This window comes from Eschscholzia californica, unplaced genomic scaffold, assembly GCF_041429995.1.
Source record: "Eschscholzia californica isolate CP2 unplaced genomic scaffold, dmEscCali1.0.p SCAF_5, whole genome shotgun sequence".
Classification (NCBI taxonomy): domain Eukaryota; kingdom Viridiplantae; phylum Streptophyta; class Magnoliopsida; order Ranunculales; family Papaveraceae; genus Eschscholzia; species Eschscholzia californica.
In genome coordinates, this window is record NW_028238472.1 from 11,546,404 (window position 1) to 11,571,776 (window position 25,373).

At 34.1% G+C, this 25,373-nt stretch overlaps 3 protein-coding genes and 1 non-coding gene across 8 annotated transcripts; 2 read left to right on the plus strand and 2 right to left on the minus strand.

Moving 5' to 3' along the window:
• The first annotated feature begins 232 nt into the window (after positions 1-232).
• Positions 233-4,710, plus strand: LOC147537061 (cell division control protein 2 homolog). Of its 3 annotated transcripts, none has more exons than XM_086644135.1 (9): positions 233-452; positions 1,556-1,598; positions 1,686-1,870; positions 2,166-2,286; positions 2,921-3,094; positions 3,216-3,379; positions 3,460-3,547; positions 3,632-3,685; positions 4,346-4,710. In XM_086644135.1, the coding sequence occupies exons 2-9, from the start codon at positions 1,590-1,592 to the stop codon at positions 4,427-4,429; spliced, it is 879 nt and encodes a 292-aa protein (XP_086500261.1). In that variant the 5' UTR covers positions 233-452; positions 1,556-1,589; the 3' UTR covers positions 4,430-4,710. The 3 variants fall into 3 exon arrangements, with proteins under 3 accessions (XP_086500261.1, XP_086500262.1, XP_086500263.1); XM_086644136.1 differs by having other exon boundaries at positions 239-405; XM_086644137.1 differs by having other exon boundaries at positions 250-409.
• A 3,561-nt stretch (positions 4,711-8,271) lies between these two features.
• LOC147537062 (FCS-Like Zinc finger 8-like) lies at positions 8,272-11,318 on the minus strand. 2 transcript variants are annotated; one of them, XM_086644133.1, is made up of 3 exons: positions 10,924-11,318; positions 9,384-10,423; positions 8,272-8,737 (listed from the first exon to the last, which is right to left on the minus strand). In XM_086644133.1, exons 2-3 carry the CDS (start codon positions 10,367-10,369, stop codon positions 8,593-8,595), a joined length of 1,131 nt encoding a protein of 376 aa, XP_086500259.1. In that variant the 5' UTR covers positions 10,370-10,423; positions 10,924-11,318; the 3' UTR covers positions 8,272-8,592. The 2 variants fall into 2 exon arrangements, with proteins under 2 accessions (XP_086500259.1, XP_086500260.1); XM_086644134.1 differs by lacking the exon at positions 10,924-11,318 and having other exon boundaries at positions 9,384-10,454.
• Positions 11,319-17,770: 6,452 nt separating this feature from the next.
• Positions 17,771-17,844, minus strand: TRNAR-UCG (transfer RNA arginine (anticodon UCG)). The gene has a single exon. It is a non-coding gene; the product is annotated as a tRNA-Arg (tRNA).
• Positions 17,845-18,513: 669 nt separating this feature from the next.
• Positions 18,514-22,329, plus strand: LOC147537064 (structural molecules protein). Of its 2 annotated transcripts, XM_086642541.1 has the most exons (4): positions 18,514-19,207; positions 20,274-20,500; positions 21,314-21,392; positions 21,854-22,329. In XM_086642541.1, coding segments are annotated over exons 1-4 (531 nt in total). In that variant the 5' UTR covers positions 18,514-18,983; the 3' UTR covers positions 21,855-22,329. The 2 variants fall into 2 exon arrangements, with proteins under 2 accessions (XP_086498667.1, XP_086498668.1); XM_086642542.1 differs by lacking the exon at positions 21,314-21,392 and having other exon boundaries at positions 18,528-19,207.
• Positions 22,330-25,373: the final 3,044 nt, after the last annotated feature.

Below are 25,373 nucleotides of genomic sequence, written 5' to 3' on the forward strand. Positions count from 1 at the left end.
TTTGGTCCTGAATTTACTCAAGTAAGATTTCAGAATAATTATTCTTGTCAGTCTTGCGATGTCTGACTCGTCTAAAAAGATGATTTTGGTTGATTGGTATCTTTTGAGTCAGATGATCCAGATTCAGACGAACCAAGTTCAAGCATTGAGGAAAAAAAATCAGCATAACCTTAGCTTTACGACTCGTACGGTCAAATGAAGTCAAAGTAAAGGAAGGAAAATTTGAACGGCTAGGATTGAGAAGAAAATATAGATCATCGAGATAGATTTGTGGAAGTATAAGAACTCTTTTTCCTTATCTCTCATTCGACATTGGACTTTCAAGTCCAAGAGAGGAATGAAACTGAACTGACGATCGGCAGAGTTAGAGAGAGAGAGAGAGAGAGAGAGAGAACAACTATTTGTGTAAGTAAGTTAGAGAGAGAAACTAAGTAAAGAGTATTTCTTCTCAGGTCGATTCGTTGTTCTTATATTTGATTGATTTTGATTGTATATTGTTGTGCTTTACTGATTCTATGAACAATTAGTATTACTTCTTTGATCAATCATAGTTAAGAAGAACATGTAGATCCGAATCATCCGATCTTTTAAGTGATTATATATATAGTTTCTCATTTATAATCAGTGTTGATTAGGTTTTCTTTTTCTTCATATGGTAGATGAGGTTTTATTAGTGACATTGTGAGTTATGATTGTGTTAAATGAATGATTGTGTTTGTTTTCTGTGGAGATCTATTTATAAGATAGTTTTGATTAGATTTCATGTTTTGTTATGGAATTTTCTTCTGTTTTTTCCTAAATTAAATGGGTATTTATGTTGTTATTAATGTTTTGAAGCATCAGGAATCAGTGTTTTGGTTGTGGATTGAGGTAATATTTTGTAGAATTAGGTTTTGATTGTGAAGATTATGGGACTTTTTGTTGTTGAAGGAGTTCATTGTCATACTTGGCTCAGTGTTTCGATGCTTAGTCGGTCTGTCTATCAAAGGCATAATAGTAATTGACATGCGATCCGACCAAGTATTTACTTGTTAGAAATCCTATATTTCATACCCTTTTCTCGTATTCACATCTTTTACTTCAATCCATACCCGAATTCGATAACTTCAGTTGTATAGTTGATACATAACCAGCATGGGTTTCATTAGCGCCCATCTCTATTGCGGCATTGCCCAATGTGGTCAACAATAAAATATGCTGCAGAAACTTTAAGAAGAATTGGACTATTTTTCCGAGAAACACCTCTGGTACTGTGCCGTCTTCATTTTCCTTTCGTGAAAGAATGAGAATACCATATGTTCTCCCTTAAAATCAACATGGTTCCATTTTTTTAAGTTTTGGTGATCAAGTACTGCTTGTTGGAATTGTGTAGAAGAGCTGCTTTCATGCTTTATAGTTTATACCGCAAACTAATGTACTAGTGTCCAATTCTTCATTGACTAATAGCTGAGTTTCCTATTGTTGTTAGATTTGTTGTTTGCCGTTCTATTTTTTTCATACTTTCTTGAGTACATTCCTGACGTCTCTTCTCGATCTCTCTATTCTTAATTCTCAGATTCTCCACTTCAAAGGTTCTTAAGCTCGATCATATGGATCAGGTACCTTCTTGCTATTTCCTCTAGGTTTGACATTCATATCCCATTTCATGTTCTCCTTATGGAATTGTAATGTGTTGGATTGGGCAGTATGAGAAGGTTGAGAAGATTGGAGAAGGAACTTATGGTGTGGTGTATAAAGCTCGAGATAAAATGACAGATGAAACTATAGCTCTTAAAAAGATCCGGCTGGAGCAGGAAGATGAAGGAGTTCCAAGCACGGCAATCAGAGAAATTTCTCTCTTAAAGGAGATGCAGCATGACAATATAGTCAGGTACCTTCGACAATTCCTGCCACCGCCAATACCCATCTTTGTTGATCAACATGAAACTCTGGCAATTAACTTAACTCTAGACAATATCAAAACAGAACTTGCTACGTCATTTTCATCATTAGTTTTCGGTCACGGGTGGACTTGATGGTCTAATTATATATTTTGGAAGCTTTATTTCTTGGTACTTGGTAGTGAAATTGGAGGTGGTTCCTAAATCTGAAGTACCCATGATATGTTAGGTACACATTGAAGTCTTTGAAAAGCGTAATAGCTGATGATTTTTGTGAACAAACAGGTTGCGGGATGTAGTGCACAGTGAGAAACGCTTATATCTTGTTTTTGAGTATCTGGACTTGGATTTGAAGAAGCACATGGATTCTTGCCCTGACCTTGCTAAGGATCCACGTTTAGTAAAGGTTGGTGAAATCTTTCCTCCATATATGAATTCTATTGCTTTTGCTTTTGAAGGTTAACCTTATAACTCTAAAGCTGAATAGGTGTTCGGAAGCGATATTGTAGGACATATGGAGATAAAGGAAATATAAAGCCTTTTATCTACACAATAAAACTTTGGAATGCGTAATTCTAGCTAGTGTTCCAATTGGCATAACTATTATTTTTCCATATACACTTTTGCCTTGGAATATCTTATTTGGTGGTCCGGATACTTCTTAGTTATCACAATAGTTAATATGTTTTAATCTGTTCTTTGACTTTAAGATTCTACTACAACTAACATTTTATGAGATTAATAACTTGAGTGGGATTATACGTTCTGAAGCTTATGACAGACTTGGGATGATTAATACACAACTTTGTGCAGCCATAAGAATTTTAGTCGTTCCCGTGATAGTTTTCAAGCCATTGTAATTTTATCCCCGACATGGTTAACTTGGTTAGAATACTTTTTGTAGTTTCTTATATCTAATTGTTGACATTAGTTTTATCTCATTTTCTCGCCACTGAAGATAATGGTCATGATTCATGAATTGCTGCTAATATGCTATTAGTCCCTTGTTTAATTGAAGAGCTCATTCCTTCTTATTGCAGAGATTTCTGTACCAGATACTACGTGGTATCTCTTACTGCCACTCTCATAGAGTTCTCCACCGAGACTTGAAACCACAGAATTTACTAATAGACCGTCGAACCAATTCACTAAAGCTAGCTGACTTTGGATTAGCTAGGGCATTTGGAATTCCAGTCAGGACATTCACTCACGAGGTACAACAATATACACTCTTCTAGGTTTCTGCTTCTTTTAGTCACGCTTCTTGAATTTTTGGCTGCATTCTCTCTTCAATGATTTCTAATATCTTCAAGTTATATCTATATCTTCCTCCAGGTGGTAACATTGTGGTATAGAGCACCAGAAATTCTTCTCGGATCTCGCCATTATTCTACTCCAGTTGATATTTGGTCAGTGGGTTGTATATTTTCTGAGATGGTAAATCAGAAGCCACTTTTCCCAGGAGACTCAGAGATCGATGAGTTGTTCAAAATTTTCAGGTTTGATGTCACTAACAATTACTGTTATATTAACATCACTTTCTTACTCTAGCACTTACATTTTTACATCTTTGTTATAGAATCACGGGCACTCCAAATGAAGAAATTTGGCCTGGAGTTACATCATTACCTGATTTTAAATCTGCTTTTCCCAAGTGGCCTACCAAGGTAATCTATTTTCTTCACTTTTCTTTACGTTCTCGTAATGCCCTTTATCACGAGACTGGATGTTCTTTCTATTTTTTATTGCAGGACCTGGCAGCCGTTGTGCCCAACCTTGAACCATCTGGGATTGATCTTCTTTCGGTAAGTTTTGAATTTAGAAACAATCATAGAACTTTTTATCGGACATTTCTAGTCGAGCAACAAGATGCACATTTCTGTCATCTTTAACTGACCGAATGTTTCACTAATAAGAACAGTGCAATATATACCAAGCCTCAGAGCAAATTACCCGCCCATTTCGGGTTATAAAACAAAAAATGAAGTAAAAATACATCGAAAAGTTAAAGCCCGTTTCGACCACTTCATACGCTACATACATGGATATGATTCGAGGACCTAATAATTGTTTCACTATCATAAAGCAGAGTGTAGATTGTCGAATATCGTAAAATTTCAACCAACATATAGTAAAGGATCCCAAGTAGTAGATTGTTGAATATTGTAAAATTCTTTCACATGGACGATCGAGTATCTGCTTGAAGAACTCATTCTGGCATAAAAACCAGCTCTTAAATATATCCTTGTCTAACCTACAGGCAGGTTTAGTTTTTTCGCATGTTAGGTAAAAACATCATAAACAAATCTCTTTACTTGTTTAGGAATATAACCTACAGGCAGGTTTAGTTTTTTCGCATGTTAGGTAAAAACAGCATAAACAAATCTCTTTACTTGTTTAGGAATATAAACTGCAGTCTTCTGGTTCATAGTAGTACCGGTATCTAACTCCTCTCATTCCTCCAGAAAATGCTATGTTTGGACCCAAGTAAAAGGGTCACAGCTCGAAGTGGACTTCAGCACGAGTACTTCAAGGATGTCGTACTCTGATATGATGCCTCTTTTTGCCTCTTTCTTTCGTCCATTTGTATTTCGGCAAAATATGTTATTCTAGAATTAAAAACTAATGTTTGATTTGTGTGAGGATTTTTTTATGTTCTTTTTGTGTGCGATTTTTTTTCCTTCTTGGCAATATGAGAGACTATATCTATCTGCCATCTTGAGACTTGTATATATGGATGATGCCTTTGATTTTCTTTCATGTTTCAGAGAAAATCTCAACTCAGAATTTGGTCATGCTTGAATTGGATGAAGCATTTCCCTTTTTTTTTACATTACATTGGATTTCAAGAGTCATTACATTTATATGGCTTTCATACATCGTGAAAATAATATGGAGTACATCATGAATTAGATAAGTCCGTAGCTTTGGGGAATAAAAAATAGTATCCTGGGCATAAAGACTTAATCAACAAGATTGACTTTGGGCATATTTATTTTTTAACCTAAAAATTTATTAAGCGGTCTTTTTTATACTAACTAGGTATGACCAGTGTTTTCGGCAAGATGATATTTATGCGACACTTTATATGGATAGATAGATTTAGAAACTCCAAATTACTTTAAGATGAAAAAAAATTGTTCTTTACATGTGAAGATATGGCTTACTTGAGCTAACAAAATTTGAAGAACGTATATAGGGAGATTAAAGTAATTATAATGATTACAATTACGGGTGAGAATGAAATATATAAACCTCCATCTTCACCTCAACCGCCCAAGTCACCACCATTTTTTTCTCTTTCTCTTCTCTCTCTCTCTCTTCTTCTTCTTTTTCTTCTCACTTATCGCAAGCCCTCCAATTGGTGAATCATTTGTAGTCCTATATATTAAAACAGGTCATTCATTTTTGTTGAGAGTTTGGTAGAGATCACATTCGGTCGATATAAAATTCTCTTTATGTAAATAGACTCAAACGGGAAGGGTAATAGTGTTATTAAATTTTTGAATACCAAAATCAGTTAGGATATCTTAAAATAACTACTGCGCCACTTTCTTCTCATTCTACTTTAATTTCTCACGGTTTCTCCAACAAATTTTCCCACTAAATTAGTGGGTTAGAATCTCTCCACTAATCAGTTACAATATCCCTTCATTACATAAATCACTTGCCTAAATTAACAAACATAGGATTAAATTTCTCTCTCTCTCTCTCTCTCTCTCCCTCTCTTCTTTGCAACTCTCTCTTCTCTAAAATTATTGAAGTTGTTAATTATAGTATCTAAGGTGTTAGCCAAGAGAGATCTGTTGCAACCGTAGGACACGACGGAATCCTATTATTGATAAGTGCAGATATGTGAACTTTTTCTAATCTTGTCACATTTCTTACAGAGGGTGTGGTTCCCATTGATCTTGATCATAAATGATTGCTGGAAAGTGATTTGAATTGCCCCAAAACTGAGTTCTTTTGTTGAAGAAAAGAGTAGGGAAAATGAAGGCAGAAGAACAGAGATGAAAAATGAAAATGACCATAGAAGAAAGATATATGAAAAATAAAAATGATGGTAATTACGTCGGTCGGAAGTTGTGGAGTCAAGGTGAGGTGAAGATGAAGATTAAGAGCATCTCCAACGCAACACTCAAGTTGAAAATCTAAAAGTGCGACTTGGGATTTTTTGAGTCTCCAATGCAACAGTCAATTTAGATCTCAAAATGACGTGGCATCATTTAATGTTGAGATATCTCAACAAGAAACTCAATATTGGAGATATCTTTTAAGGATCTCAATTAACACTCGGTATTAAAAGCAAATCTAACCATTAGGAAATGACACCTAAGTTATTTTTAAGTTTTTAGAGTGTTGCATTGGAGATGTCTTTTTACTTGAGGATCTCAACATTGACATCTAGGAAAGAGAAACTCAATTGAGCCTTGACACATAGGACAATTTGAGTTTTTTTTTTGAGTTCTGCATTGGAGATGCTCTAAAAGAGGCAAGAGACGACTAGGTAAATTCTTGGGCCAAAAAATAAATATGTACCTTAAGTCAATCTTGATTGTCTTTTATGCCCCAAAGTCTCTACCTTAAATGAGCATTAAAGACCGTTAAGGCCATCCTAAAGGACATGAAAACTCATCTATTCCTATAAATTAGGTGGAAAAATATTGATGACAACGTGTTTCCGCCGAGCTTCCAGGACCTTGCAGACTTAAGAGGAGGACAGGAGGTGTCCAACCACTGCACCAAAAGATAGCAGATGAAGTATTTCGCTTGAATGTTTATGGTTATCTGAAAGAAGAATTGTGACAACAAAAGGATTTCTTTCTTGTTCTTTTCGGGTTGTTTTATCTTTTCCCTCGACATTAATTGGTAACTGAGTTTACTCATTTCGATAATTAGTAATTGAACTACCTCTTGAATTTACTAATTTTGTCAAAACTACTAAGGCATGTTTAGCATGTGAGAATAAAATTATAGAGTAAATAGCCTATAGACAAAATAATTCTTACTAATCGTATTCCTGACTAAATCAAATAATAAAATAAGATATAAAAATTATTAGGAATCACATTACCATATACTTGTTTTGGGCGACACATTTACTTCCAACACGATTTCATACTGAGATAGTGCTTATTCAATTTATGAATCTTGATATATCTTTGTGTTATATCTTAATGATGTATCAATCCAACGACTCTTGTCGTCTATGTTAAAAAACATTACAGATATACCGACTATTACAATTGGAATTGAAGAAGTTCTATCAAAAACTCTTTTTTAATCATGTTTGTTGGTAGGGTCTTTTGAATCTACCAACTCAAGAGTCGTCTATGTTAAAAAAACATTACAGATATATACAGACTAGTACAATTGGAATTGAAGAAGTTCTATCAAAAACTCTTTTTTAATCATGTTTGTTGGGAGGGTCTTTTGTCAAAAATATATACCAATTTGGGAGGGTCTTTTTGTCAAAAACATTACAACTCAATACTAATTTGTAATTGAGTTTATTCCCTTTAACTGCTAACGTATGCCTTAAGACATACTAATTTTGTCAAAAATACTTATCTCTTTTTTGTCCTTTTAGGTTCTAACCAACTTCATTTTTGGCTCACTGTTTTGTAAGGGCCTTCCATAAGTGTTATAGGCGCCTACTTCCCTCACAAACTCCCTACCAAACTTGGCTTGAGGGAGGCGCCTATAACACTGATAGCGGGTGCACCTAGTAAAAGTATCCTAATTTTGATGCAAACACTGTTGTTTTTCTTATACCTTTTGACAGAATTCAATTTGGAAGGAAAAAAAAAACCCTAATTAGGTCCAAGTTCAAATAGTCCTTTTAAGTTTTCTTCTTTATAATTTCAAAATGGGTTTAAAAGTTCATTGGGGCCAAACTCCAGTATATCATTAGATTCACTATGAGAGAGATCGAGATTTTAGGACAGGTGCTTGCTTTTTACTATTTTTAAACTTTACAAACAAATCTAACCATACATTCAAAGTAGTCTAATATCACAAGTAAGAATAAAAAACAAATATTTTAAAACCTAACCAGAGTCGATTAAGACCTTGAGAGAGGTTTTTTCACATTAGACTAAATGAAAACAAGAATAGTACGACTAAAAACGAAGGTAAACTGGAAGAAACTAAAAGGTTATCTATCAGGTTATCTTACAAGTTATAATTCACTGCGTCACGGAAATGAAGGTAAATGTTAAGTTTGTGGTCATCCAACTCAAAACCAATTGGCAATGAATGGAGAGTACCTAGACATTATAGATTTGGTTGCTAGATACCTCTTCTCCCATGTGGGACTATTCTCATAGTAAACCTATTCATCACTTAACATAAACAAAAGCGAAAGATAATTGCGAGAAAACCACAATTATAACTAGGAACAGATAATATTGATGAACTCAAGTAGTATAACAGAAGTCTAGATTCATAGCAAAAGTTTGAATTTATGGAGGAAAACAAAAATGACTAAAAAAGCGGATAACCAGCACAAGTTAGTTCCTCTAGATACCATGAAGGCTGAAACCATAACAAGTAAACAGAACAATGTACATAATGATCATCCATGGCTGCTAAAAGATTCACATACTACAGCACTTTGTGAAACAGACGATCTTGAACGCTTACCTTCACAATGCATTTCATCAATCACGGAATCGAGTTTGCTGGTTCGAATAAGCTAACTCCAATGCTCTTAGGTTGTAAGAGGAAGGAAGACTTCCTCAATGCATATAGGTCGGGTAGAGTTATTGGTGGGATTATTTTCGGGGTTTCCCATTTCTTCCTCAACCAAAATCGCCTCAGAGCGGCAATTGCTGCTGCAAAATGCTTTCTCTCCTCTGCAATAGAAAAAAAAATCAACTCCTGTAGAAAATAGCTTTCAGAACATATCAAGTCTGATTTTACGACTATCTCAGTACCAGACACATTGCCCTATTTAGCCATTAGGCAAAAGGCGTTTATGCAAAGATAATATGCTACTTTATAAGCCAGGTCCGGAAGGTCTTCCTAAGTATTTTGGCTAAGGCAATGAACATGAGCATTATGACGTCTCCGCAGTCTCGCGCATAAACCACTCTGATAATTCGATAATGATATTATGCCCAACTTGGTCCTGATTACCATGTCTCTAGCAATCAGACAAATCACAATTAGATTTCGGCAATGCTTTTACGCCCGAATCCACGGGCATGATTACTATGTGGCTAGCAATCAGACAGATCACTTCCTCATCTCTTCTGCACATTTCAAGTAGGTACTAACTCGACACAGAGGTCTTTCGGTCCAGATTGGAGCTACGGCCGGGCATAGGATTCGGGAAATATACTTGTCCCTGAGAATCTCATCTAATCTAGGTCTATGATGTCAAAACCCATTGTTGTAATTGTTTTCAACATAAAACATTGCCAAACAACAATAAAAAGAAACAATTTGTGTAACAGTGTAATATGACTAGCATGGATACTCGAAGATATTTAAATATACCTGTAAATGTAGATGTCTTTCCCTTCTAAATTCTTCTTGCACAGGTAACAGAAACTCAAAAAATCTTCATATGGATTTTGAAGGGAATCGCCCGAGCTTTCATTGATCGGCGGTGCTTCAATCTTATTCTCAACCTCCTTAATACAATTGTCTAACTCATTATTGTGACATTCCAAAATGCAGTCACCAAAAATATGAGTAGTTTTTGGGTTTGGACCATGAGAAATTACACAAGTATAATCTTCAGAAAGTTCAATATCACTTGCCGAAACAGGACCTTTGATTCCATTAACAGAACCAAATGACATTGGAAGCGAACTCGGTTTCATACCTAATAAATTGTTGAAATCCGACACAGGCTTACCAGAATCAGATAAACAAGACCGGTTTCTAGCAAAATTCTTGGGTTTCAATTGGATTTCTCCACTACCAAGTGAATTACCAGACCCCTTCAAATGGAGTTCAGGAGAATTGATCTGAAAAAGAGGATCAATTGCATAATCCTTAGGCAATGACTTAGTTTCGATCGAATTATAGGTCGAAGAATCAATTCGACCATTTAGACAGCTAGGGGAAGAAGGGATGTTAATCCCCATCCGTGATCCGAATATTATATTTTTACTCTTCGGTGACCCTAGAATTTTCTCGGTTGGTTTCATTTCATCGTTGAGAGAATCTACAATTCCGAGTCCTACTTTACTGCAATTCCAACTCTTTTGAGACCCATCTAGGTTTGATCTAGGAGACCTAATGGGGTTGCCTAAATTTGAGAAAGTTTTGTAATCTAGAGGTGAAGTAGGGCTTCTAACTGAGTCAGAATCAGAAACACCTTTGACATTAAACCCTATGAACAAACCAGGGATAGTGAAAAAGGAACTCTTTTTATGCCCTAATTCAGATTGAAAACTAGGGTTTTGTAGAGAATCAGACATCAAGTGATCCTTGCTTTGATCTTGTTCAAATGATCTATTTCTCTTCCTCTCCATTACCTCCTCAGAATGATGAACTACCTACCCTCTGGATAAACCAAAAACCCTTTTCTGCATTATATCAAAACAAACAAAAATCAATACTTAGAACCTAAATTGACAATGAGAAATGACTGATTTGATCAAATAACATCAGATTCTAAAATACCCAAATTATAAAAACTTCCTTAGATTCATCATCAAGCATTGGATCAAACAGAAAATGGAAAAACACATATAAACTTGAAGATCAGTTATAAAATGCAAAGAAATAGGAGAATCAGAAGATCAAATCCAAAATTACTTGAATCAAAAGAAAGCATGCATGTAAAGATCAACTATATCAAAAGCTAATCAACCCATTTAGCCTCAAATTGACGAACCCAAACACAACAAATACCCATTCATGAATGATCATAGATAAAAAAAATCAAAACAGAGATGAAATCAAAAACCCATCTATAATCAGAAAACAATTTAGAAAAATTACCCAAGATTACAGAAAAAGGGTATGATCGATCGAATGGGTCTACATCATTAACCAAAATAAGAAATGAAAATGGAAAACTTGCCTGATTTTCTTCTCTGAAAACTTCACAGATGATGAGGGTTGAGGTTGAGGTTGAAGAAGACCCAAATGCAGTACAAATATTGTTGACTAGTGTATCAAACTTCTACTGCACTCATCTCTCTCTCTTTCTCTCTCTAGAATTTGTTCCCCTTCTTTCCTTCTCTTCACATCAAAATCAGCAAACCCCAGTAGGCTTCTCATATACTCCTCACTCTTCTCTCTCTCTCTCTCTACTCTTTCTCTCTCTTAATGATGAAATACGTATTTTATACGAACTGTACACAATTATGAAGCGTTAAAGAGGGCATTTACTGATTTCAGTGGTGAAAGTTTTAGTACTCCTTACTTGACCGAATACTTGATGAACTTGTTCATCGAGCCGTTCATTTGTAAAGTAATACAAAAAATCAACGGTTGATTGACTTAGGTGGTAAAGAAGGAGGTCAAATGAGGAGTTGATTTGGAATTTTTTCCCTTATTAATAAGAGTTTTTATCTGTTCTATTACTGATAAAGTCAGCAAAAGAAGACAAAGCTGACTTGTGGGGTTCAAATAAAAACTTTTGTACGGTTTTCTTTAACCATGGTTAAGTACTGTCTTTATGTGGAGTAGTTTTCTAGTGGGGTAAATTTTCTTCTTTTAACCATGATTTTCAAAATATGTATAGGGACTTTAATTGAAATAAATATGATGTGAAAATCTTTGGAAATCTTTTGCTCCATTAATGAACCTCTCTAATAAAAAGATGTCCACTAATTGAGATGGCCCCTCGCCTAAGTTTAGGCTCGGGTACACCTCACTATTTACTGACGAGACTAAAATTTTAAAGAAAAGATTTTGACGAACTTTAGTCGTCATGACGTCTGTTGTATCTGCTGAGCATGTGGCACAGTAATTGTGACGAAAAATTCATTGTGACAAGATCTCTCCCTACTTATTTGTGTTTTTCTTTGTCTCTGTTCTTTAAACATCCCAAATTTTAGTGGATGAAGATCATAAAATTAAAAACGTTTTATAGGTTAGATTTGATCATGTAATCGTTACTTAATTTCTTACTTATTTCATGTACTTTAATTACTTGCCACACATTCAATTGTATGTGGAGTCAATTTTGATTGGATCATACTGCAATACTATGTATATCTTTTCTTGTGTGGAGACCAAAGTTTGGATCTTGTTATTTCGACAAAAAAAAATGTTTTGATATTTTCACTGTCAAAACATCTCCGATTGGAGACTCAATAAAAATCTAAGTCTCAAATTCCAGTAGATATTTTGCTTTAATGTGCCCAGATAGAAATCTTTATACTTCCTTTTTGTCTTCAACGTAGATATTCAGAATAATGCTATGTCAGTCCTGAATTTAATACAGAAAAAATTGTTATGAAAGAAGATTTCTTATTGGTTTAAAATTAAAGTTTTGTGACTTGGACACTTCAAGATCTTCAAAAAGACACTATGAGTATCTCCAACGCAATACTCGATCTTTGAGCTATACAGGAATTTTAGAATTTTTCTTTAAATATTTTCTTTAATGAAACGGATCTCTAAGATAATGTAGTAGCAGTAGTAGTTAAGATCACCTCTAATGTAAAGCTCAAAAATAAATCTTATCGGTCATATGTAATCTCTCACTTGAAATTCTCAGTGTGCATACTACTTTTGCGTTTGCAATACAAATTTTAAAAGCTCTTTTATTTACAATTTGACATAGATAAAACAATAATTAGTTAAATGGAGATATATGAAAGTATGATTTGTATTTGTTTAGATTGAATATTTATGAGTTTGCACTGTAGAGAGTTTTCAAGAAAAAAAAATAATGTTGCATTCGGAGTTTTTAAAATTGGTTGTTGCACTAAAGATGCTCAAAATGTAATATTTCTAGAAAATATTTTATTGGTAGAATGTCCTCTTCAGATATCTATAATTGTCCGATTCATTATTTTGGTATGTCTTTCGTCAGAAAAAAAAAATTATTTTGCTATTTAGACCCAAAAAACTATTACTCCATAAATTTTTAAGAATAAATTATCCCTCATTATTTTCCTTTTGGGTTAATTTCATTTTGACCCCCTAAAGATGACTAGCTTCTAATTTGGCTTTTTTTTAACTTTTCCGTCCTTTGCTCCGTTAGACGTTAATGAGCTGGCATTTTCTTGCCACATTTACCCTTGCCCGCATCTACCCATATCTTTAATGTCAGGCTAAAAATCCTAAGAGTAATTATGATTGTCAGATCAAGTTATTTTTCAATTTTCAAAAGTCACATCAACTCATCTTTATCTTCTTTCCTTCCCTTCAACCACTTACAATAAAACCTCCAAAAATCTCCATTAAAACAACCAGAAACCTTAATATAGGATTCTTACGAAAGAATATGGGTCAAACAATGGGAGATTATAAAAGAGTACAATAGTTATTTCCAACCATTCAAATGTCTGATATCAAGTTAGATTTTATAACTAAATTGACAATGAAAGAGAAAAGAAACACATCAACAAAGACTGAAATAACACAAACAAATAGGTGAGCAAAATACAAGAGTAGAAAGGAGTTAACTTTCCAAAACAAAATTTTTTCCTTCACATTCTTTTCATAAATCAGTATTCTTTAGTGGGAAATGGTTGGAGAAAAAACCAAATCATGAGAAACTAGATTGGTTTGCTAATGAACTTATCTTGGAGCACCAGAGGAGGCGTTGCAGAATAGCTTTCAATGTTGCTTTCAAGCAATCTACACCAAAACCAACTTAATTAACAACCTCGTAACAAAGAGATATGATTCCAATATGTATGGTCTATGAATTATCTCATACAAAGGCAGTGTAATAAAGCATCACTATGGATTGGATTCGGCCATAATTATAATTCAAATGCCCCAAAACAAAGATTAGTAAAATCTCACTTTTCAGTTCTAATTATGAGTACATTTCATTCTTTTTTCTTATTGGTTTGAAGGAAATGAAGATAAAGCCGAGCTGATATGAAGGCAGAGAGAGAAACCCCCCAATTTTAAAAACTGACAAAAAATTGATTTAAAAAATCATAACGACTCTTGGGACCACAAATATTTCAGCTACCATAAAGATACGGGCAGGGTATTATAGGTAAGAAAATCCAAGTCATTAACGACGGACATAATAAATGACGGAAAAATGAAAAAGGGAACCAAGTTAGAAGCTGGTCATGTGTTAGGGGGCCATTTTGGTGAGTTGGTCATCTTTAGGGGGCCAAAATAAAATTAACCCTTTTCCTTTTTACCCTTGTGGAAGTTAACTTTAACCTTATGAGAGTTAACTTAACCCGAGATTATCATTCCTCACCCTTTTTCTTTTTTATCCTTTTGTGTACAGTACTCTTTGTCGTTTTCCGCTGACTCGGCCTTTAATGATTTCTTGCGTCAGAAAAGTACATTACACGTGTTTCAATCTCGGGCGACGTTTCCTCGAAATCAGCGACTCAGAATTAGATTCCTGACAATCGAACGGTTTAAAAAGTCCTTAAACTTCTTCCTCGTTTTAGGTGTTTTTCGTTCACGTTTTGGTGCGTGTGAGCCATTACACGTGTGATGAACCACGTCACACCTTCCCTGGGTGATTCTATATGTGCCCCTTTTGTTTACTAATAGGCCCTTCAATCGACAGGTGCTCAATCTTTTCACCTATTTTATTTGTAGGCGCCTCGAACACTAAATTCCTGTCTTCTTCAACTTTATTACATTTTTTTTTTTCATATAATCTCTATAAAATCCTCAAATATTTTCATATTTTTTGAAGGATATTATCTATAGTTCTTTCAATAAAGAAAGAAATTAAAGAGCTTCAAAAGATCTTCATGTCTTGTTAAAAATTGATAGTATTTGATATGATTTTGTCTCTTAATTTAGTGTTTGATAAGTTTTCAAAGTGGTTATATTCTAAACAATGTTATTAACCAATTATGAGTCGACATAGAGTGTTTTTTAAGAGATTTATAGATAGTAATGGAACTTTTCAGATCTGAAAAATTCTGAATACTCTCGAATTTGTACCCGTTTGTACTGAACACCCCGCAGGAAGGATACCTATAAAGTATTTCGGTCAAATTAGATTGGCCTGGAGTCAATGACTAATGCACGTAGAGCAAAGAGTGGAGCGCGTATAGAAACACGCTAGCATATACTGTGCAAAAAAAATCTCCACAGTAGCTAAATTAGCTAAACGAGTATGACATCACCACCTATACAACCAAAAAACTTGAAATCCAATTCGATTTCAGTCTGACCTAGAATCACATTAGATCAAACTTAAGAAATCACCATCTTAATTTGAAATCTCTAACAAACCAACCAACTCCGATAAAATCACAAATTTAATGAAGTGTTTGATTTGTGCTTCTTAAGTTGAGTTTAGTAGAATATTTGTGTGAATGAGAAATTTTACTTTCAATGGTTCTATAACAGTTTTTTTTTTTGACGAACAACCTCTATGTCATTTACAAAATGTCATGGAATGGTTTTCTCTTTTACAATAAGCTTATTATGAAAATGATGTTAGAAAATTGTAGTTATTCTTCTCAATATTAAAAGATTATTACTTTATTAAATAAAATAATATTTTAAACAAAACATTAGTGTCTCCAAGTAAGGGTACATGGGAATATATATACAGGACATGGGGTTTTTATATTCATACTAGTGAGGACTAGGAATCTATGACCTTAAAAGGGGATTTTAGGCGTAGGCCTTATTAATTAGGCTTTCTTTAGAATGATTGATAAAAAAAAAGTTAAGTTCATTTTTTGTAGAAATAAAGCATTCATACATGCACCATTGAATCTGTTTTTGTTATTTAAATCAACTTCTTTAATTGATATAACAAAAGTTTTAAGTATTGAACTTGCAATTAGCTGTAAGAGACGATACCCGATAAATTGAACTTGCACATAAATCGGAGCATACCGAGATAGATAGATTGATAGAGGGTTGCGCAAAATGCGTGTTTGTATACATATTGAATTTTTTTTACGAAACATATATAAACCACTTGAAACTAGACTAGAGCGACATAGAGAGAGCCATCTAAACTAACTCTTACATTAACACATATATAACCCACTTGAAGCATATATGTTAAAACGATATTGTTTTACCAAAAAAATATTTCTACAACGAGTAAAAGAAAATTTCTCTCTTCCACAAACAAAAAATACATTTAATTTTCTTATTTAGGGAACAGAGAGTAGTTTTCCATCTCCAACTATACAATTTTTTTTTTCTCGAGTGTGCAAAAATGGACCAAATCGACCGGTCCAAATCGATTTGTTCCATTTTCAACTCAAACGAAACATTGAGTTGTTTGTTATGGTCGTGAATTTCTAAAAATGACCAATTTGGTGTGATAAGTGCAGGCCCGTGTTTGACCCAGTGTGGGCTGGGCGCCCGCATTGGGCCCACCACGTCAAGGGGCCTACTCCATACAGAAGCCTGGATTTAGTTAATAAAATTAATCACGTTAGTAATGACATAGAACATGGAGCAGCTCAACTGGTTAGGGACGTGTGGAATCCATGGTTATTGAACTTGAGTTATTAAAGGTATAAAATAATGTGATAAGTTTGTCGGGCTTTAGACCTCTTTCATGTTGTTGGGGTTTAGGCCTCTTTCATTATAAGTTTAACTTAAGTGGTTATCATGTTTATCACATCTTCATGATGTATCAATGTCTTTGTACCGACTACTGTAGTCGATTTCTGAGAAAAAAAAAAACAACTATATGTGGCGTTTTTAGATTTTCTTTTGATTTTGGCTCCCTATGAGATTGAGTGCACAGTGGTTAAATCAATCTTTGTTTATGCTATGTTACACTGTTTCTTAACCATTTTTATATTGGATTCGTTTCTTTCAACTTTTGAAGTTTTTTTAACAAATAGATATCTAAACTGTATATCTTCTACAAAAAATTTTATTTATTTTTACCATTTTAGGCTGACCATGTCCATCTATGGTTTTCATTTACTGACTGATAAATTATCTTGCATTTATGTTTATCTTTTTTTGTAAATTTTATTACACGAAAGGTCCATATTCAAATTTCGCACAGGGCTCCTAAATTCTCAGCCACGGCCTTGAATAAGTAGATGCTTTTGTATTTCAACAAAAAAAGTAGATGCTTTTGTAGGAGCAGTGAAAATGAAAACAAACTAATGATGTTTGATTATATAAACATAATAATATATCATATAATATATTGTACTATATTATATTATATGTAGTACACCACAATTTTATCTAAGATTAAATGGTAAGTCTCAGACTATCTATTATCCTAAGGTTGTGAAGACTTCCTTTCAACAAAAAAAAAGAAAAGGTTGTGAACACTTCTCAAAATCCGTGTTTCCCGATCTCCACAGTTGAGCCATAGCAACTTATCTCCTATAATTCACTTTCATCTTTGATTAGTTTGACAGTGCTTCAGATCAGGTTATCAAGGATAACAACATCTATTTCTCGAAAAGGGTAGATAAATGTGTTGCTTTATATGAAAAACAAATTATATTTATAGTTTGTTAAGTATCTCTGAACTGCTCATTGGTAGTTTGGACAATAGCGGAACCACGAGTGGTATGAGAAACCAACTACATAAACCATCCGGAAATGGTCAACGGATAATTCCAAATACTAGATGCATCAATGTTTTGTAACGACTCGATTTCTCAAAATAAAAATAACATTGTTATAATATATTTAGTTCATTTCCAAGTAACAGAAAACATAACTAAATCTTTCACTATATGGAGGGAGTTCACAAAGTTGCTCATGCCCCAATAGTTAATGTTGAAGTGTTGGTTCCAAAATTACAAAATAAATGACCACAGTGGGAGTCGAACCCACGACCTTTTGATCCGAAGTCAAACGCGCTAATCCACTGCGCTATGCGGCCTTCTGTGGTTGCAACCAGAATAGATTCTATATGTTGATTGGTTACTTCTATAAGGAAATATGCTACTGTATTTCTTTTCATTGTTTGATTACAATTGTATACCTATGGAAGTGGTGACCCAATACCCATTAACTAAAATTATGCCAAAAAGTGTAGCTTCATGGTACTTTTATGGAGTACACTTCTCTACTTCCCTCGAGGAATAACTTCCTTCTTCCTCTACCGAACGTGGGATTACATGTCTAGATTTGTTTGTCGTATCTTCCAAACGTTTTCAATAAACGAATGTGATTTTGTACTTGATGAACGAATGCCCCCCAAGCCCGTGTCGCTCACACTCTTAGAAGACTCATTTCCATAGTTAACACTGTCTTCGTCGACAAAAATTTCTCTTTAGCATAAAAAGCCCTTCAAACTTTTCATTAATGGATGTTGTAGCCTTGTAGGAGACCCGAGCTAAATAAATGAGTACTAATAAGTTCTACATGAAATAGAAGAAGAGTTTTAAAGGCACCACTATAAATAAAATTTTGATGGGAAAATGTTAAAATACACTCATCAATTTTCTCATATGCACTCACAACTCCTTTGAAGAAATACCTTCAATGTGAGTGTATACAATAAAAATGGTGAGTGCGTATAGCAATTGGCATGCTAAAAGCGAACGCCACTTTCAGATCGTTGTTTGTTGCCTTCAGAACTCCAAAACTCTCTCTCTCTCTCTCTTACCAACTTGTAAACCTAGAATAAGGTTTTCAAATCATAGCTTGGGTAGATGAATTGGAATTTCATCAAATCAGGTAATTCTTTTTTTGCCAAAGTTAAGGTGGATTGTTCAGTTAAAACCTAATTTTGGGATCTAAATTTTATTAGATTTCAAATCTGAAATTAAATGAATTAAGTGGGTATTTTATTGGGATTATAGCAGTTTGAGCACTTGGAGAAACCGAAAAATTGGAATTGAGATCAATAATTGTTAAATTTTTTTTTGGAGATTCTTCAATAGGGAGCAAAAATTTCGACCATATTCTCTTAAAATTTCTAGGTATTGGGTTCATATTTGAAGTTTTAAGTATTGGATTTGAGAAGATTTAGGGGTTAATTGTGGGCAGTTGAAGATTTAGAATTGTGAATCAATCATGTTCTATGGGACTGTGGTATGGGATCCTTGGCTAATTGTATCTCAGATTGTTTGTCTTCAATGTTTATATTATCTTACACTTGGGATATTCATGTCGATTTTCGTTGGAACTCGGGTATCAAGAATGAGTCTTGTATATTTCTTTGATTACTCGACTCTTACTGCTTCCACGGTTACCGGGTGGTGTGTTATTGCTGCATTTCTTCTCAGCTCACTTGCAGGGTAAGAGATAAATAAACCCATTCTCTTGTTCATATTGTCTATTATTATGCAGTTTTTGTTTCGATATCTACAATGTTTAAGATAGATTGGTTGATTGTGTTCAAGCTATAAGTAGAATGGATTTTTTGTTTAGAATATTTGATTTTCTATTGTTATGATGTGCTCCAAGGTTGTAAAGTTTAGAAATTCACGTAACCTTTGAGTGTTCGACATAGCAAGGTATGCTAATTACACAATAAAATTATGTCCATTCTTTTACTTTTCTTTAATGTTTGAGTGAACTATGGTGCATACTCACTTTGTTGATCTCCTGTGAATTATCTCTTGATGTAGTTCATCTCTAAGGCTAGGGAAAAAGCTTATGGAGGCTTTCATGTAATTGAACATTTCTTACACCGGGAGTTAGAATTGTTTTACCTCTTGTTTTAAACCAATGAAACATGACTTCGTTTTCTGTTTTTATCGTCTCAGAAATATGTATTGATAGTGTATTACTATTAGTTGAGTGATTTGATTATACGTTAATCCTTTTATTTTGTAGTTATCAAACGGAAAAAATCGAATGAACATTTTGTTTTGTAGGATATATGAATATAAGATATAGTAGCTTATACTAGTAACTTAGTAAGTCATTTCCATAATTGAAGCTCCCTATTGTTTTTGGTAAAAGATTTCATGGACTCATCAATGCCATCATAACAACACCACAAGGATGTTCTGCTTAGAATTTTTAGTTTTTAAAACATGATTAATTTCCTCGCCATTCTGTTGGAATTCATTACTCAAGTAACATGTGATTTTAACCAAGTGGAATGGATTAGAAATATACGGTTATCTTGTCCCATTTCCGTAGCCGAAATTTTTTACATTTGTTTCAAAGGAAGAAGTAACTTGTTGTTGATAACCATTTGGTTACAATGGGTGCACAAATATTTTATATTTCTAATGAATCATGAATTTGCTGAGTGATATTTGTTACCTTATGGGTTTGTTCGTAAATTAGGTTGATAGTTGGTATCATGAACATTTTTTGTTCTTCCTAACTGTCATTTTCCTGTTTGGGCAGGGCTTCTTACATGCTTAATTTGGTAGAGAGGGCTAAGAAGTGCTTAGATTTTTCAGTGACCCTCTACATAATCCACCTCTTTATATGCCTCTTATATGGAGGCTGGCCATCTTCGTTTACATGGTGGATCGTAAATGGTACTGGTCTTGCGTTGATGGCTTTACTTGGTGAATATCTGTGTATACGGCGTGAGCTACGAGAAATTCCCATTTCACGATTTCGTTCAAGTAAGCATCTCCTAGATTATACAGTAAAACCTGCTTAATTTCATTATTATCTTAATCAAATATTGTGAATAGCCCGATATAAGTATTCCTATCACATGCCACTATAAGGAAATATGCCAATATTAATGTATAGTCTATTTTGTATATATAATTATATATAGGTATAAATATAAGTATTTAGGCTTAATGAAGTATAAACACTAACAAATTATCCCTAAGAAGCACCCATCTGATTATCAACAATATCTACAAGTCTACAACATTAATGAAGTATAAAACACTAAAAACTAACATTTATTTTAATTTTTAGAGAAAAATAGCAGAATCTGGGTTCTAGAAAGATAGAGTAGCAATAAAGAATTGAGAAGATAGAGGAAAACTTGGAATCTTGTTTGGAGAGGAAGAAAACTTCAAAATTACTTCAATCTAGTTAGAATGATGTTTGGAGGGGGGAGGAAGGGTGAAGAAGCCGAATGAGCAAATCCTAAACCACCTCTGTCGATTTGAGCAAAAGAAAAGAAAAAGGTAAGCTAAATAATCCCGACTGGCCCGACTAGTCGACTCGGTCCTAGTCGGACCGAGTCGGGGATATAGTCGGAATTCCACGGGACTAGGGTTTTGGCCCCTGGTCGAGTCGGCAAGATGGGGGCTGAGGAGTAGTCGGGGATTAATCCCGACCTTTTTTTGTATCATAACATAAATATGTTGGTCGATGTGCTTGGTTAGAATAAATATAAATAAACAAATAATAAGATAAAAAGTAACAAATCCCTAAGCAAGTTCTTATTAGCTGCTTCTTATTCTTCTTCTTAGATCAAAATGGTAGCAGGATTAGCAGTTCGAGCAACAATGAGCAATTACCGCTTGCTGATGCTTCAGTTTTAGACTTTTAGTAAGTGTTATATTCCCCTTTATATGTTGACTGTCTAATACATACCTAATTTAACCTGAATATTGGAGAACCATGTTTGTGGACATCTACCTGAAAACCAAGTAGCAATGAGATGTTGCTGCAGCAGAAATAAGAACAAAGGAAATTGGAACATGTGCGGGTCTAGCTCTGGTACCATGTTAAGTTTCTAGACATATAACTCAAAACCAATTGACAATTGACAATTGAGCTAAGAGGACCTAAATATCATGTTCTTGGTTACGACTTGTGAGAATTTCCTTTGCCCATGCGAGACTACTCTCACCTGTTCTTAGCTTTCTGCAACTCAAATATCATGGATTCGGAATTCATTTACGATTTTGTTAAGTTATGTAGCTAAATAATCTAATAGTTTGCAAATACCTTTAGATTGTCCAAGTATATTTATACTTGGAAACTCATTTTAGGTTCCTTTCTTGCAGATATTGGACTGACTAATGAAACTCAGCAGGTTCTGGTAGAATTTTAAATTTTGTTAACTATGCTGATAATAGCTTCGTCATCAATTCGAAGACTTTTTTCGCCAAAATTTGTAGTATCCAGTGCAGAATACATGGTCATTGAATTTCTCAAGTATTCATTTGTCAGATTTTAAGTTCTAGTTTTCTATACCATTCTTGGGAAAGAACAAAACAACCACAGAAGTTAGATGAGAGATTTGAAGATGGAAGGACAGAAAATCTATTTCGATTTCATCATTTGAAGACGAAGAAATAAGAGTCGTATAATGTGTTGTTGGGCTTCGAGTATACTTTTTCTTTTTTGTATGCCTTCAAGTGTACTCTGTTGTCTTTCTTGTTGAGTTTATTTCCTTACCTAGACATATTTAGTTGATACGAGATTAATTCTTTGTATTAGTCTATTAATGTTTTGAAAGAGATATAATTCACGTTTTATAGTTGTTGGTTGTGAATTTTCTTCTACCTATAATCTTGTTCAACATGTAAATCAATGTATCGATGTTTGTTTTTGTCCTCTAATCGGTGTAAAGTTAGAAAGTTGAGAAGACACATCTCTAAAAGAAACTAAATTAAATGAAAATTTAATGTACAATAAATTCGTATACATGAATTATAAAAATTGGTATGCATTAAGTAGTACGGAAATTAACTATTTATACTTTTCTATTCAACAAGAGTTAAACAAATTAAGAGAACAAAATCACTTTGAAAAAAAAACTTAAGAGAACAAAATAACCTAGAAATTATTTTGACTTATTGAGACAATCTAGTCGGTCGATTCTTTAAGTAGTATTGAAACAAACAATAACATGGTTCTTGAATTAGTGATAATTAAATAAAATAATAATAGAAACCCATGTTCAATAATTCAAATAGTAATACAGAATCTATGGCTTGATTCTATGGTTGGTCATGATTTTAGGGCAGATGGCCTAACTCATATCTTCCATATAATAATTTATGCCTTTTGTTTTTGGTGAAAGAAATGTTTATTGGGGCCAGTTTCTCATTTGTTTAAATTTAAGTGGTTTGTTTGGACTTGTGATTTTGGACTGTGAGTTATATAATGGATCATTTTGAGGTGACAGATTCGTCCCCCTACTACCTTTTTGGTCGGGTCTCTTCTTTCCCTCTCACTATTTGGTCGGATTTTCGTAATTTTGCACTTAAGCATAACATTTATTTTTCTAATAGAAGTCGTATGTTTGAGATAAACGAAAGAGATTCAAAATCCTATACTGATAAAGACACCGAATACTCGAATAATACTTAAAATTTAGGGCTATCCGAAGTAAATCTAGGGCTCTCAGAAGTAGAAGTAGCTTTCTTTCCATCAACTAGATCTAAAAGCAAAAAAAAAATTACTCCAATTTGAAAGCTATTCTCGTGCACGATAGCTTTGAACTCGAAATACACACTAATTTATCAAGGTCCGCCTTTCGAATTGTGCTAACACAAAGTCGACAGCGGAGTCTTATCCATCTCTTATTCAAAAGGGAGATAATTGCACCTAAGACTTGCAAAAATTGGAGACAGACAAAGCGATGGTAATAAGCAGATAGTAATTTGTACATAAATGTGTATGTCTTCAAGTGAAAAAAAATTTAGGCGAACTAAGCATATATTGAGCATGCCGACAACCAGCCCAAATTCTTCTTTAGTATGTGATAAATTTATAATGAAGTATCAAAACCTACCATGATTTATGAAAAAGAAGGATTTTTGAGTCAACAGTCCAAAATCTGGGGGGTAAACCCAAAAAAAATCCACTCTTGCCCAAAAATTAGTTGCAGGTCCAAATGTCAGTTTTTTTTTTATTCCCCTCTTGCCCTTGGACGGGACGTGCTGACGTTTTCCTGGAAAAAAAAATGTCTGGTAAATAAAATAATTTACCAGTACACGAAAAATTCAAAGTTTCAAAATTTTTTGAAATTTTGAAAAGAAATTTCAAATTCCCGCCCAGCAAACCATCTCTTCCCGGTAAATAAAATAAATTCCCGTACAAAAAAAATTCCAATTTTCAATTTTTTTTTGAAATTTTAAAACGAAATCTTTTTTTCGAAATTTTGAAATTTTCGAAATTTTCAAATTTTCAAACGAAATTTCAAATTCCCAGGCAAATTTTTTTAAATTCCCGCCCAGCAAAAGTGTCTAGTACAGAAAAAAAATTCCAGTAAATAAAATAATTTCCCGGTCACAAAATTTTTTTTTCGAAGTTTTGAATTTTTCAAACGAAATTTCAAATTCCCGCCCAAATTTTCAAATTTTTTTACGGAATTTCAAATTCCCGCCCAGCAAAAATGTCTAGTACAGAAAAAATTTCTAGTAAATAAAATAATTTCCCGAAAAAAAAATCGTTTCCCGAGAATTTTCGATGGCATGAACGGTAAATACTTTATTTTCTAAGGGCCCTTTACGTAATTTTGACCCTCCAAACTGACACATTGGACTTCCCTTTCATTTTTAGGTAACTTTGGGTGGGATTTTCATTTTAGCCCCCTTTTTGGACCAATGGCCCAACCCCTCGAAAAAGAAAACCTAGTTTAGGACAAAAGAGAACTAAACCTTTACTTTTGACTAGGGGTGGGAATCGGTCCGGACCGGTCGGTACCGGACTCTAACTTCATCGAACCGGTCGACTCGGACATAAATTGTTGGTGACCACCTATTTACTCGGGCGGACTCGGACGGTCACTCTCAAGAATTCTTTGTCCATTGACCGTCCAAGACCGTTTATTTTACCGTGCCAGTCGGACACCGGACGGTCTCGTTCCGGACTTTCCAATAAATTTACTTAATTCAGAACTTTATTTTTATTACCACAAACAAAATTACTTACAAATGAAGATGTTTAGCCAAGAAATCAAAAGTAAATATAAAAAAGAAAAAACACAGTTGATCATCATTTGACAAGATATAATTAAGCCGTGCACTAATGTTTGGTCTTCCAGAGGACTATATGACTATAGCCAATGACCATCATATATTCATATGTCTATAAAATTCAACGATCAACTTCTAAAAATGAGGACAATTTAGTCGGTCAACCTATTCGGTCACTCGTACCGGTCGGTTAGCGGTCGATCCTTCGACATAGAATTTTGACCGTAACCGTTCGCCAATTCTTTCGGGGCGGTCGGACACTGACCGTTATGACCATCGGGTGTCCATAGATACTTTTTATCTCGGTCGAACGGGTCGAGTAGCGGTCTTCCGGATCTTTTTCCCACCCCTACTTTTGACACGGATTAAGGCTTAAATTCAGCCGGCACAAGCTATAAGTTGTGGTGCTCCCTTTAAAAAGAAGTCTTAACACCACATGCAGTGATTTTCATTAGCTAAAATGCTTGACATTTGAAATCAATTAATTGTACCTTTTTCTAGTACATTTGAGTTTACTTTGAGAAACCACTAAAAAGTGTTGGACTTCTATTTGCTTTACCTAGTACTTAATTGAATTTAATTAAATAAAATTGACAAT

Excerpts from the sequence above, each read along its gene's own strand:
- LOC147537061 (XM_086644135.1), top strand. Across the intron at positions 1,871-2,165 it reads CAGCATGACAATATAGTCAG|GTTGCGGGATGTAGTGCACA; the intron begins GTACCTTCGACA and ends GTGAACAAACAG. Across the intron at positions 3,548-3,631 it reads TTCCCAAGTGGCCTACCAAG|GACCTGGCAGCCGTTGTGCC; the intron begins GTAATCTATTTT and ends TTTTTATTGCAG.
- LOC147537062 (XM_086644133.1), bottom strand. The coding sequence starts at position 10,369 with ATGGAGAGGAAGAGAAATAGATCATTTGAACAAGATCAAAGCAAGGAT. Across the intron at positions 8,738-9,383 it reads AAAGACATCTACATTTACAG|AGGAGAGAAAGCATTTTGCA; the intron begins GTATATTTAAAT and ends TTTCTATTGCAG.
- LOC147537064 (XM_086642541.1), top strand. The coding sequence starts at position 18,984 with ATGTTCTATGGGACTGTGGTATGGGATCCTTGGCTAATTGTATCTCAG. Across the intron at positions 19,208-20,273 it reads CTTCTCAGCTCACTTGCAGG|GGCTTCTTACATGCTTAATT; the intron begins GTAAGAGATAAA and ends CTGTTTGGGCAG. Across the intron at positions 20,501-21,313 it reads CATTTCACGATTTCGTTCAA|ATCAAAATGGTAGCAGGATT; the intron begins GTAAGCATCTCC and ends TCTTCTTCTTAG.